The 13,494-nt window shown below is 50.1% G+C and overlaps 1 protein-coding gene across 2 annotated transcripts in view; it reads left to right on the top strand.

The window, feature by feature from the left end:
• SH2B2 (SH2B adaptor protein 2) overlaps positions 1 to 13,494 on the top strand; it is a 163,783-nt gene that overhangs the window by 125,815 nt on the left and 24,474 nt on the right. For both annotated transcript variants that reach the window (XM_088454703.1, XM_088454708.1), the window contains exon 3: positions 5,387 to 5,488. In XM_088454703.1, the coding sequence (XP_088310829.1) occupies positions 5,387 to 5,488 (102 nt within the window). The remainder of the gene's footprint in view (positions 1 to 5,386; positions 5,489 to 13,494) is intronic.

Genomic DNA, 13,494 nt, shown 5'->3' on the forward strand with positions numbered 1-13,494 from the left:
TGCCTCAGGATCGTTTCAAACAACGGTGGGAATAGTGGCGGGCATCTCCCAATCCTCCTTTTCCCGGATCCTGAGGGCAGTGATGGAGGCACTTTTCAAGCACCTCCATCATTTTATTCAAATGCCTTTGGATATGGGTGCCCTTAGTGTGGCCAAGGCCAATTTTTACCAAATAGCTGGCTTCCCACACATCATAGGGGTTGTGGATGGTACTCACATACCACTTCAGCCTCCTGCACGGCTGGAGGCCATATTTCGAAACAGGAAACACTATCACTCCCTGAATGTAATGGTGGTATGTGATGCCTCCCTCCAGATCCTGTCCCTGAATGCAAAATTACCAGGAAGTGCACATGACTCCTTCGTCATCCGGCAATCAGGGATATGGCACAAATTAAACAACCTACAAGCTGGTGATGCGTGGCTTCTGGGTAAGTGGAGACCTTTAGTACATAACAATGTTAAGCTTGATACACAGTGTTCCTGATGTTGTCTCTTATTTTTCACAGGAGACAGTGGATACCCTTGCATGTCCTGGCTGCTCACTCCTTATTTGGCTCCCACACCAGGCCCACAAAGTGAGTATAATTCCGCACTTACAGCCACCAGGCAAGTGGTGGAGCGCTGTATCGGCCTTTTAAAAGGCCGATTCAGATGCCTCCACCGCTCTGTATTTGCCGGATATGGTGTCGAAAATTGTGCTCCTGTGTGGGATATTTCACAACATCGCCATAAGGAGTGGTGTCCCAACGCAGCCAGAGGATGCCTTACCTGAGGATGGCCCCCCCGAGGTTGGTCGGAGGTCAGTATGTGGGGGGGCCATACGCGATGATGTGGTGGCCAGATTTTTTAGGTAAGTTTGACCAAAACTACAGTGTTTATACCTAATGTGTTTGTGTTTGTTTGCGAACATTTAATTTATTTTTATTTTTTTCACCATCTTCTGTTTGTTCACAAAATCTTTGCCACTCCAACGCTCACTACTTCCTGCTACCCTTACCAAACCTGGATCTGGTGATTTTGGGCATATATTCTGGAACCCATATCGCAACGCCATGTTTGTGGAATCATGTTGGCATGGTCCTTCGTCAACCAGTTCTTGATTGTTTTTTTTATTTAAATATTTTATTTGTATGTGTTGTATTTGAGATTATCACTGTTTTTTTTTTTTGGGAGTGACCACTTTGATTTCTCATTTATGTTGTGAATAAATGTTTGGAGAGTGAAATGGTCTTCCTTTTTTTGGACGTTAACAGCAAGTGTAACCAGGTTAACACACCTTACATTTGACTAAGGGGTAATCCAGTACTGACACCAGTTGATGTAAACTGAAATATGTTTTCAGGTTCCCAACCCACACCAAAAGGAAGCCTGTCCAAACCTTTGGATTTTGAAGATTGGCCTAAGCAGCTTGCACACCAACTAGGAACCTGTAAAATGTCGAAATATCTAATTGACACTACACCCAAAAAGGGAAATGACATTGTTACTGTTATGTGTTTCTTGTGGCTGTTTAACATACAAATACAAAACACAATCTAACTTTTAAAAAAGGGAAATCCTTGCAGGAACAGTCTACTTATGTCAGGGAAAACTATTTTTGTTTTGGAAAAAAAGAATGAGCCAGAACGTATATTAGAACAAAAAAATTTATTTAGAAAACGAAAATAAACAAAAAAAACTACTGGCGAAGGATGCCAGACAGCCGGTCAAGGCCCACAAGAAGGCCAATGACATGTTGGCGCATCTGGCCAACACATTCGTCCACCTCTTGTCGACGCCTCTGTTCCTCTGTGGGTGAGAAAAGTGTGTGGATTAATAAAACAATAGGGAATCCACATTAAAAAAACAAAAACACAACGAAATCACTCCTAAACCTAAAAAAAAAAAACCAAAACAAAAAGGGGGTGCTGCCAAAAATACAAGGCCTATGTACAAATTCCCACAGGTGTGATATGTGTATGTTGAAATCAGCAGGAAGAGGTAAAGGCAAACTGCTAAATCACCAAAAGTAAACCAAACAAGCACGAATAAAGGCACGACACATGATTACATACAAACAGTTTGTGGTTAAAAAAAATGTGAAAGAAAAACATACCGGGAGCCAAAACGGGAGCTCCGGAAGTCCCTCCATGTTCCTCCTCGGAGGAGCCTTCATTCCCCAAAGAACGGGGAGGGGTAATGACGGACTCCGGGGAGGGGGTAATTGGAAGAGGGGTGGGTGGAGGAGAGGGGGAAGTGGGACGGAGGGGAAGGATTCCCGACAGTTCCGGGAGAGGGTCTTGGAAGGCTGGGGAGGAGTGGGGTATAGGGGAAATATTTGGGGTGGAGTGTTGGCTGGGGGTTGGGGATAGTGGCCGGGAACGCCGTCTGGCCGGACGGTGACGGCGTAGTCTTGGCTGTCCTCCTAAAATATGTCAAACAAATTGAGGTTAGTTTCTGGGCAAATCCGGGGCCCAAATAAAAAAAAAAAAAACAACAACAAAAAACATGCAAATAGGAGTAGAATGAAAAAAACAGAAATAGAGGGAAAACATGCACACGCAGATATGAGGACAAATAATAAATAGGACAGACAGGAAAACATGCACACGCAGTTTGCCCCACAATCACAAACATGAAAACCACAATACATAACACTTACTTTCCAGGATCTGCATGCGAAAGCATTCCAGCAAGCGGGGCGTTCGCCGTTGCAGGTCTGACCACCTGCGCTCCAGCTGCCCGATGTTGCGGCGTGAACCTAAGGACCGCAGGCGGGACCGTGCCTCCGCATACGCGGAGCGCTTCTGCCGGTTGGTGATGGGTGGAGGCTGGCTGGTGATACGGCGATCCATCACCTCCGTAAGCACCAGCAGCTCGCGCCTGGTGAATGCGGAGGCTCTCATGATGGCAATGGAGTTTTTCATACAAAACATTTTTGATAAAGTGTGCAATAAATTTCTGATTGGCTAATGTATTTTGGAAATTAACAGGAGCAATTTTATTGGTTAGTGTATGAGTCATGTGTTCAACAGGGCCAGAAATCTCTGGAGAGTTATGATAGGCTTGATGCAGTGACATGCGTTTGCAAATTTAAATAAAGAAATGAACCCCGGAAAATATGCGAGGATCCACAGCAATAGAACAATTGTTTAATTGTGGTTCACATGTTTTTTGAACAATAAAAGCGAATGTTCCATCCGTACGTATTCTGCGGGTAAACACAAACACGGACAAGAGTAAAGTTTCTTGCATTGTGTTGAAAAAAAAAAAACAATTAAGCTAATTGATACATTGATTGGCATGATACGATTGAGGGAGGTAGGCAGAATAAAGGAGCAGGTAATCGACATCTGACAAGGCCACTTCCGGTTTCACTTGTGCGTGCGTTCCCTTCAAGCCATTTCGGGGATGTACGCTCGCTATTTCGCACGCTCGTTAGTTAGAGGAGGAGTCGCCTGAGTTTAGGGAGGAATTTTAGATGCAAAAGAAAATACGAGCGAGCCATTGAATTTAAATAATTTTGTACGTGCGCCCGCTTGCGAGTGGGTCTGAATGAGGGCCATAGTACTTAACCAATCAAAAGTAATGTTTTTGGGCAGGTGCATAAATGAAGTCGGAAAGTGATCACAGATGGCCCCTATTGATCTTTGCAAGCAGTAATTCACGAAAGACACTAGAATTGATCCAGCCACGTGGGGCTGAACAACAGAATCTTGTACAGCTCGGCCACCTAGCTGTCGCAGTGTTAATTTAATCTAGGATGACCCTGCAGGCTGGATTACTGGATCACAAATTGGAATTTTATTGCCTGCTTGACTATTTGCTTGTATTTATTTGCAGTGTGATTGACAGTCAGGGAGTGTTAGGGGATGGAAACAGGGAAAATGCAGGAGTGTCACGGCGGTCTCTGAAATGTGTTACATCCTGCACCTGCGATCCTGTATGCATTAAACATGGCTCCGGCGTGTCAGTTCCTGTGGCCATTCTGCACGACAATAAACTAACCCAGGTCAGCTAACATGGAATGATCTGCGACCGATGTCTTTATGTATGCAGATGCTTGGATTTGCAATTGCGCCGATGTGCATTTCAATACTTCTCCCGGTGTCTGCGACATTTGCATATTTTCACTTTGTAGAGGATGGCAGCTGTGGTGGCATAGCGTACAGCTCTGAATCAGGCCAAATTAACACTCTAGTGCAGAGGTTCCTAAACATGGTCCTCGAGGCTCCCCAACAGTTCAGGCTTTAGAGATATCCATGATTGAGCACAGGTGGTTAAATCAAATTGACTGAGGTACTACGTAAGTCACCAGTGGTGAAGCATGGATATCCTTAAAACCTGGACTGTTAAGCTGCATACACATGTAAAGATTTTCTGTCCAACCATCCTACTAGTTAATTGGTTGGAATGAAAATCTGGTAATGTATGACAGCAAATGACAATCCTCAATTTTCTCCCAAACGCCGGAAAATGGAGAAAAACTGTTGTTTGAACAAATTGTTTAGATCGAACATTTAACAAACTTGTCTGACGACCATTTTCATCTATTTTCTGGCATTTAGGAGCAAATTGCTGATCATCATTTACTACCAAACCTTACCAGATTTTCATTCCAACCAATCAACTAGTTCAGGAGTCAGGGAACTTTTTTACCTTTTACCCCAAAATATATTTAGATACGTCGACGTTACCCCCTTGATTTGAAAGGAAGGAAATCATATAGTAGTGCCCCCATAGTTATGCCCCTGTAGTAGTGCCCCCATATAATGCCCCTGTAGTAGTGCCCCCATATAGTGCCCCATATAATGCCCCTGTAGTAGTGCCCCCATATAATGCACCTGTAGTGCCGCTTGTACAAAAAAAACACCTTAATCCCTGCTCCTGTATCCGCCGCCGTCCTGTCCGCCCGGCTGCTCCTCGGAACTATGGGAGAGACTCCCATAGTGCGCATGGAGAGAGACGGAAGCTGGAGTTCAGAAGAGAACTCCAGCCTCTGGCTAACGCGGCGCTGCAGGGAAGGAGCCGGGCGCCCGCTGGTAATAACATCTCAGCGGGCGTCCGGCTTAGAGCCTCCCTGCGGCACAGCCGGGCATGCATATGAATCATTCTATATTATGGAATGATTCATATGCATGCCCGGCTGTCCGTTCATTACCCCCAGGAATTTAATTTTTACCCCATGTGGGGTAATTTACCCCTGTTCCCTGACCACTGAACGAGTTGGATGGTTGGACAGATAATCTTTACGTGTGTATGCAGCTTAAGGATGCCTTGAGGACCGCTTTTGGGAACCTCTGTTATAGTGACATGATCAACTAAATGCTAATAAATGTGTTTTTGTTTTGAGTTGTGTTTATTTGTATTATGTGGCAATAATTTCCAAATTTAACTCTTGCAGACCTCAAAACCTAAAGTAAGCATTCCACTCTCTGCAATTACCGAGGTCCGTACTACAATGCCATTGGAGATGCCTGACAAAGACAATACGTTTGTACTAAAGGTAAGTCAGGAGTAATACTTGGTGTATTAAACTATTTTCACTTCACCATTTAACCACTTCACTACTGAGCCTATATTAACACTTTTTGGGCTGGTCAAATTCCAACATCAATATTGGTTATTTCTTAAGTTCCGACACAAAGCTTGTTCTGTCCTGAAGACCATGAATTTTCCCAAACTAGCATACGTTTGCTTATTTCTCCCCGCACGGCAAAGACAATGGGCCTGATTAAGAGATGGACACAGTTTGCACAGCAGCTGTGTGTTTGGACGCAGCTGCTGTGTGAAAATATGTAAAAGCATCAGGAAGCAACTGTAGTAGAAAGATACCCCCTGCATGCTCCAAAGATGCAGCATCGGGTCATCTGCATAAACATCGGCCATCTGAGTGATCCTCTGGTCAGTGGCGTAACTTCATCCCAGGTGCCCGGAGGCAAGATAAATGTTGGTGCCCCCCCCCAAACTAAAATGTACCACCCCCCAGCACCTATGCCAGCCCCAGCTGCCGCCGCCCCCCTTATGCAGTCCCTTTTATATAATGCCTCCAGTAGTAGTCCGCCTATGTAGTGCTCCCAAGTAATGGTCCCCCTATGCAGTACATCCAGTAGTGAGCCCCCGGTAGTTGCCCCCAGTAGTGAGGCCCCTTGTAGTTGCCCCCAGTAGTGAGCCCCCTGTAGTTGCCCCCAGTAGTGAGGCCCCTGTAGTTGCCCCCAGTAGTGAGGCCCCTGTAGTTACCCCCAGTACTGAGAACCCTGTAGTTGCCCCCAGTAGTGAGCCCCTGTAGTTGCCCCCAGCAGTAGGCCCCTGTAGTTGCCCCCAGTAGTGAGCCCCTGTAGTTGCCCCCAGTAGTAGGCCCCTGAAGTTGCCCACAGTAGTGAGCCCCTGTAGTTGCCCCCGGTAGTAGGCCCCTGTAGTTGCCCCCAGTAGTAGGCCCCTGTAGTTGCCCCCAGTAGTGAGCCCCTGTAGTTGCCCCCAGTAGTGAGCCCCTGTAGTTGCCCCCGGTAGTAGGCCCCTGTAGTTGCCCCCGGTAGTAGGCCCCTGTAGTTGCCCCCAGTAGTGATGGCCCCCACCGCACGCGCGCGCACACACACAAAACAAACAAACACTTACCTTTATCCCCGCTCCAGTGCTGCTGCCGTCCATCCCTGGTGTCTGCTCCTCGGCACTATGGGAGTGACGTCATTACGTCACTCCCATAGTGCACTGCGGGACCCGGAAGACGGAGCTCCGTTCCCGGCGTCCGCTCCTCTGCACTATGGGAGTGACGTTATGACGTCACTCCCATAGTACACTGCGGGACCTGGAAGACGGAGGGAGATCCGTCCTCCGGCTACCGCCAGGAGGATGGGAGCCAGGTCCCGCTGGTAACACACTCAGCGGGCGCCCGGCAATTGAAGGATGCAGGGGTGCGACCGCACCCCTTGCACCCTCCGTAGTTACGCCAATGGAGGTGGAGCGCCGATCAGCGGCGCTCCTTCTCCATGCAGCTCCCGGGGACAATGGAGCCAGGTGCCCCCTTCAGGGCTGACGCCCGGCGGCAAATTACTCCATTGTCTCCGGGAGTTCCGCCACTGCCTCAGGTACTCAGGATGGCTGTGTATCTCACACATCCGGGGCAAGCGAAGCTGCGTCCAAAAGTAGATAACCTATTGCATCACATGAGGGGACCTCAGCTTTTCATTGATGCCAGGATGGAGGGTATCTGGGCATTGGAACCTCCAACTCTGGATTTCTTAACGCTTTCTCTGCTATTGTCTGATGGTCACCAGAAAATAATTACTAAGGGGTCACAATATTTGAAAGTGACTCCCCTCTTTCAATCCAAATTGCTCCAGTGTGTGGGTGGCAGGAAGGAGGAGATCAGACATCGCCGACTCTATGGGGTATATTTACTAAAGTGAGAGTTTTTAGAAGTGGAGATGTTGCCCATAGCAACCAATCAGATTCTACTTTACATTTATTTAGCACATTCTAGAATCTGATTGGTTGCTATGGGCAACATCTCCACTTTAAAAAATCAGCACATTAGTAAATACACCCCTACTAGTGTTTCTGCTGTGCGGGTTGGTATTGTTTGGTGATAACAAGTGATCCCAGACAATAACCACTAGGGCATCAATATGTAATATCGGCATTCAGAAAGTCGACAATGCGAAGTACTCAGCAATCCACAATCCCAAGACCATAGGTCAATTGGCATAGAGCAAAATTGAACCCTAGTGTGGTGTGTGTGTCCTTTTGGAAGCAAATGTAGATTTTAAGATTTATTAACACACACACATACACAGATTTCTGTAATTTTTAGTATTTGGGAACACACAAGTAGAGTGATTGGAACATATCCATTTCTCACTCATCCCCTGTTCACCAAGGATAATGAAAATTGATGGACAACGTTTTTATAGATTAAAATTACTGATTACCTTAAAAATTAAAATATTTGTCAGCATCCCTCAGAACACCTGGGGACATGGGGACTAGACATGGCAACCTTACTGTAGACAGCCAGTGATTCCTTGGGCAAGCATGTAAATGGTTGCACAGGCATTTCCTGATGTGTGAAAGGGACTAAACAAGTCTTTGGGTTGAAATAAGGATAAACCTAACCACAATAACCTACATCAGAAGATTAACATGCATAATAAATTCAACATTTAAATTGGGAGAACGAAAATATATCTGCTGGCAATATTGCTGTCCTTATTAAAATATAATCTAGTAGACAATAAACTACAGTATTTTGTCTGGTTGCAGCATGCTTCTGTCCAGTTGAAATATCAATGTCAGTATATTAAAGGTGGGCCGGAGTAGAGATGTACTATACCTCCATTCTAGGTGGACTACCTTAAATGTCCCATTTCTACTTCAGGGTCCATAGGGTATCCACAGGATACCTTGGGGTATAGGTGTGACGTCAGTCGCAGGGCACCAAAGAGTTAAGCTTTCAGCCTCCCAGGATGCACTAGGTCCCCCTCCTATACCCCGCCCCCAGGCCAAGGCACCTCAGTTTAGTTTGGTGCCCGGCCGGAGTCGGGTGCACCTGTTGGAGTGGGGGCTAGGAGAGCCCCTGAAGCTTATTCTTCATGCAGCTGTGGCTGCACAACTGGATGAACAGCATGGACAGTCAGTCCTGACGTCCATGCTGTCTTCCCTACACCCCGCCGGTACCAGAACGCCGGTACTGATCCGGGGATGCTGGTGGGCGTCTGGGGTCACAGCTAGCGGTGACCCCAGATGCTCCGGACCATGGCCGGATTCAAGGGGGACAGAGGTAAGCAGCGGGGTCCCGCGGTGGGTCCCCGCTGATCACATGGTCCTAAGTCCCCAGGCAGGGGGCTCCCTGGGGACTGGCTGCAGCGTGGAGCCAGGCGACCAACCTGCGCTTCCACTACCCCCTGGGACAGCGGACCGCAGCAGAGCGGTAGCGCTGCGGCGTCCCAGGGGTTAAATGCATGCCAGGGGAGCGCGCCTTCCCTGTCTCACAGCCGGCGCCTCCCCCGCTGCACACAGCCCTCTCTGCACTGTGCTGACTGGTCCTGTGTCAGCGCTCCTCCCCCAGGCCAGCTTCTCTCTGCTCCTCGGCGGCCATCTTCTCTGCAACGCATGGTGAACGCTGCTGGAAGTCTGGAAGGAAGCATCGTGGTCTGGGTCCCCCCGCATACCTCTCCTCCGCTGTGGCTCAGGTCTGTGTATGCAGCGCTGTGTCCTACCAGGCCCTGTGTCTGTGTAGTTGAGTGATCAGCGCTGTTAGTGCAGGAATTGTTATTTCTCTGCATTGTATGTGACTGTGCTAGCGCTGCCTGTAACTATTCTTCACTAAACTGTCAGCTTTATTACTGTCCCTGTTCTTTCTGCTAAAGCCCTTGCGGTGCGGTGCTGCAGGGTGGTCTCTCGCCTATTTAATACTTAATTGGTGAGAGAGGTCACATACGTGGTGCCATCATGTCTGAAAGTGATTTTCCCCTCCGGCTACAGTGTACCACGTGCAAAGTACCGTTAGCGGAGGGGGAGGGTAGCGCGGAGGGCCTTTGCCGGCAGTGTTGTCCATGGCGCGGCCTATTACGGTTACAGCACCGGTACAGGAGCCGCCCTGGGCTTGTTTCGCTCAGGCGTTAACAGCTTTAGTGGGCCAGTTAGCTCCGCAGCCCGCGTTTACTCCGATGGGTTTGTCCCAGCAGTCTGTGGTGTCGTCACCCATGCAGGGGTTCCCACGACAATTGGTGGTACCCCACAGTCTCCCTATTTCCCCGCTCCCGGGTTCTCAGGAGCCAGCGTGGGTTAACTCCCTGACGAGTTCTTTACAGCACTTGTCGGATGTATTGCAAGGGGAGTCTGTGATGCGGCCTCATAAAAGGCCGGTGGCGTCTCTGTCCGCTCCTTATGAGGATGACGAAGGGACGTCTGATGATGGGGAGATTCTGGATCCTTACGATCAGGAACCTTTCCATACTAAGGACGCTGATGCTAAGTCCAAAGTATATATTCCTGGACTTATTCTGGCGGTCCGCACAGCCTTGGTGATTGAGGACGAAGTTCCCCCAGCGGCTAAATCTAAGTATGCCTTTTTCAAAGATGTGAAGGGCGATGCCACAGTCTTTCCTCTTTCGGGTCAGTTGGTGGACCATTTAGAGGAGGCGTGGAAACAACCTGGCAAAAGATACCAGCCGCAGAGACGCCTGGCGGTGGCTTATCCGTTCGCGGATAATTATTTTGCTAAGTGTGAATCCCCTCCACAGGTGGATTCTCACGTGACCCGTCTTGTCCGTAGTGCCACATTGCCGATGCCATCCATGTCCTCCCTTAAGGATGCTACGGACCGCAAGGTAGAAATCTGCCTGAAGTCCGCTTATTCCCTTGCAGGGGGGGCAGCACGGCCGGCTATGGCCATTTGCTGGGTTGCCAGAGCGATGGAGCGCTGGGCGGATTCATTAGAGGCTTCTTTTGAATCCGACTGTCCGGCCGAACAAGCGGAGTTGATTGGCAATCTCCGTGATTCGGCCACCTACATCAACGAGGCGGCTCTAGACATTAGTACTCTGGTGTCTAGAATTTCTTCAGCAGCGGTAGCTGCTCGTCGCACCTTGTGGCTGCGATCCTGGAAGGCGGACGCAGATCCAAGAAAGGTCTGGAAGCGTTGCCGTTTACCGGAGAAGTTCTCTTCGGTCCGGATCTGGATAAGATTGTGGCCACGCTGGCGGCAGCCAAATCTGCTTGTCTCCCGTCGGCCGCTGCTCCTTCTGGTTCTGGACCATCGTCCTTTCGGTCATCTAGGGCCCAGGGCAGGCCCAAACCACAGTCGTTTCCTCGACAGGCTGGCCCTAAGAAATCGGGCAAGCCCCGGAAACAGGCATGGAGTACCAGACGTCCGGCCCCCAAGCCAGATGACAAGCCTGCGGCCTGACGGTCCGGGTCTCCCCTTGGGGGATCCCAGGGTGGGAGGCCGCCTGCTGCAGTTCTCCCGGTGTTGGTCGTTCACTACGACAGACACTTGGGTTCTGGAGGTGGTCTCTCACGGGTACGCCCTCTCCTTCCGGCACAGACCCCCGGCTCGATTCTTCACCACGGGTCTACCATCAGACCGGAACAAGGCTACGGAGCTGCGGAAGGTATTGCACACTATGCTCCAGGCTGGAGTTATAGTGCCTGTTCCATTCTCCCAGAGGGGCCAGGGTTTCTATTCCAATCTATTTTTGGTACAGAAACCCAATGGGTCATATCGTCCGATTCTCAACCTCAAAGCACTCAACAAGTCTTTGCGGGTCCCGAAGTTTCGGATGGAGACCCTACGGTCCATCATTCTGGCGCTGGAACCTGGGGACTACATGGTGTCATTGGACATACAGGACGCTATGGCGGTCATGGCGGCTTCTCTGCGGCTGCAAGGAGTCCGCATGTTGCCGTACTTGGACGACCTGTTATTGGTGGCAGGATCTCCAGAGCTCCTGTTACACCACTTGGACCTGACCATTGCACTGCTGCAACGGCACGGCTGGCTAATTAACTGGCAGAAGTCCACTCTAATCCCGTCTCGGAGGATTCTGCATCTTGGAGCCTTATTGGACTCGGGACAGCAAAGGATCTTCGTGACGGAGGACAAGATCTCTGCTTTACAGTCAAGGGTGCGCAGTTGTCTGCACAGCCGCCGGGTGTCCTTACACTCGGCGATGAGGTTACTGGGCTCCATGGTGTCGGTGTTCGACATGGTGGAATACGCCCAGTTTCACTCTAGACCTCTGCAGCACCTGATCCTGTCCAAGTGGAACGGGCTGCCTCAGTCTCTGAAGTTCCAGACGATTGTGCTCACCCCGGAGGTTCGCCTGTCCCTTGCGTGGTGGTTAAAGATAACCCACCTCAACAAGGGACGTCCGTTCTGGGTTCCAAATTGGGTCCTGTTGACAACGGACGCCAGTCTTCGAGGCTGGGGAGCAGTTTCGGGTCCACACTTGTTCCAGGGCAGGTGGACACCGACAGAAGCGGAGCTTCCAATAAATATCTTGGAACTCCGTGCGGTCTTCAATGCTCTCCAGCAGGCACAGCGGTTTCTCCAGGGTCACCCGGTGCAGGTCCAGTCGGACAATGCTACCACCGTGGCCTACATAAACAGGCAAGGAGGAACTCGCAGTCGGGCGGCTCTCGTAGAGGTCTCTCGGATCCTGGTTTGGGCGGAGCGCAATCTTCCGGCCATATCAGCGGTCTTCATCCCGGGAGTGCTAAATTGGGAGGCGGACTTTCTAAGTCGCCAGGACGTTCATCCAGGGGAATGGTCCCTGCACCCGGACGTTTTTCAACTACTGGTGGACAGGTGGGGTCTTCCAGAAATCGACCTCATGGCGTCCCGGCACAACAACAAGTTGCCGGTGTACGGGTCTCGCACAAGAGACGAAGGGGCGTCTCTGGTGGATGCTCTGTCCGTCCGGTGGACATTCAGGTTCGCATACCTGTTCCCTCCGGTCTCCCTTCTTCCACGGGTAATCCGGAAATTCAAACAGGAAGGAGGGACGCTCCTGTTGATAGCTCCCGCGTGGCCCAGACGGCACTGGTTCTCAGACCTTCAGGGTCTGTCCGTGGACAGTCCTCTGCGGTTGCCGCTACGACCGGACCTTCTGTCTCAGGGTCCTTGTCTTCACCCGGACCTGACTCGGCTGTCTTTGGCGGCGTGGCTGTTGAGATGGCCATGCTGAGGTCCTGGGGGTTTGCCAGCTCTATGCTGTGTACCATGTTACGAGCTCGGAAACCGTCTTCCGCGAGGATATACCATCGCGTGTGGCATACGTTCTTCCAGTGGTGTCGACCGAGAGGTTATGCACCGCGGGAGTTTCGTCTGTCTCGGATTCTCGCCTTCCTGCAAGCGGGACTAGATCATGGGCTTCGCCTTGCTTCTTTGAAGGTACAGGTTTCGGCCCTATCTGTCTGGTTTCACCGTAGGATTGCTACAATCCCGGATGTGCGCACCTTTATGCAAGGTGTTCTCCGTATTCAGCCGCCCTTTGTTCCACCTGTGGCGCCTTGGGATTTGGCTGTGGTCCTGAGGACTCTCCAAGGACCGCCGTTTGAACCACTGGGCTCAGTGGATATTAAATGGCTAACAGCTAAGACTGTTTTCCTTCTGGCCGTTGCTTCAGCCAGACGTGTTTCTGAGTTAGGGGCTCTTTCTTGTAGACCCCCTTTCTTGTTTTTTTTCATGGGAACAGGGCAGTGCTCCGCACTCGGCCCGAGTTTCTCCCCAAAGTTGTTTCCCAGTTTCAGGTTAACGAGGAAATAGTTGTTCCGGCCTTTAACTCACCGGGTCTTTCCGTGGGTGAGGCCTCTTTGGATGTTGTGCGGGCCTTAAGGACTTATGTGGACCGCACTTCTTTGTTTAGGAAGTCGGACGCTTTGTTGTCCTCTATGGCTTCTGTAAAAAGGGTTGGCCTGCTTCAAAGCAAACTTTGGCAGCCTGGATCCGTATGGCTATTTCTGAAGCTTATCTTCATGAAGGCCTACCGGTCCCTCCTTCTCTGAAGGCTC

This window comes from Taudactylus pleione, unplaced genomic scaffold (assembly GCF_031769625.1).
Source record: "Taudactylus pleione unplaced genomic scaffold, aTauple2 ptg000040l, whole genome shotgun sequence".
Classification (NCBI taxonomy): domain Eukaryota; kingdom Metazoa; phylum Chordata; class Amphibia; order Anura; family Myobatrachidae; genus Taudactylus; species Taudactylus pleione.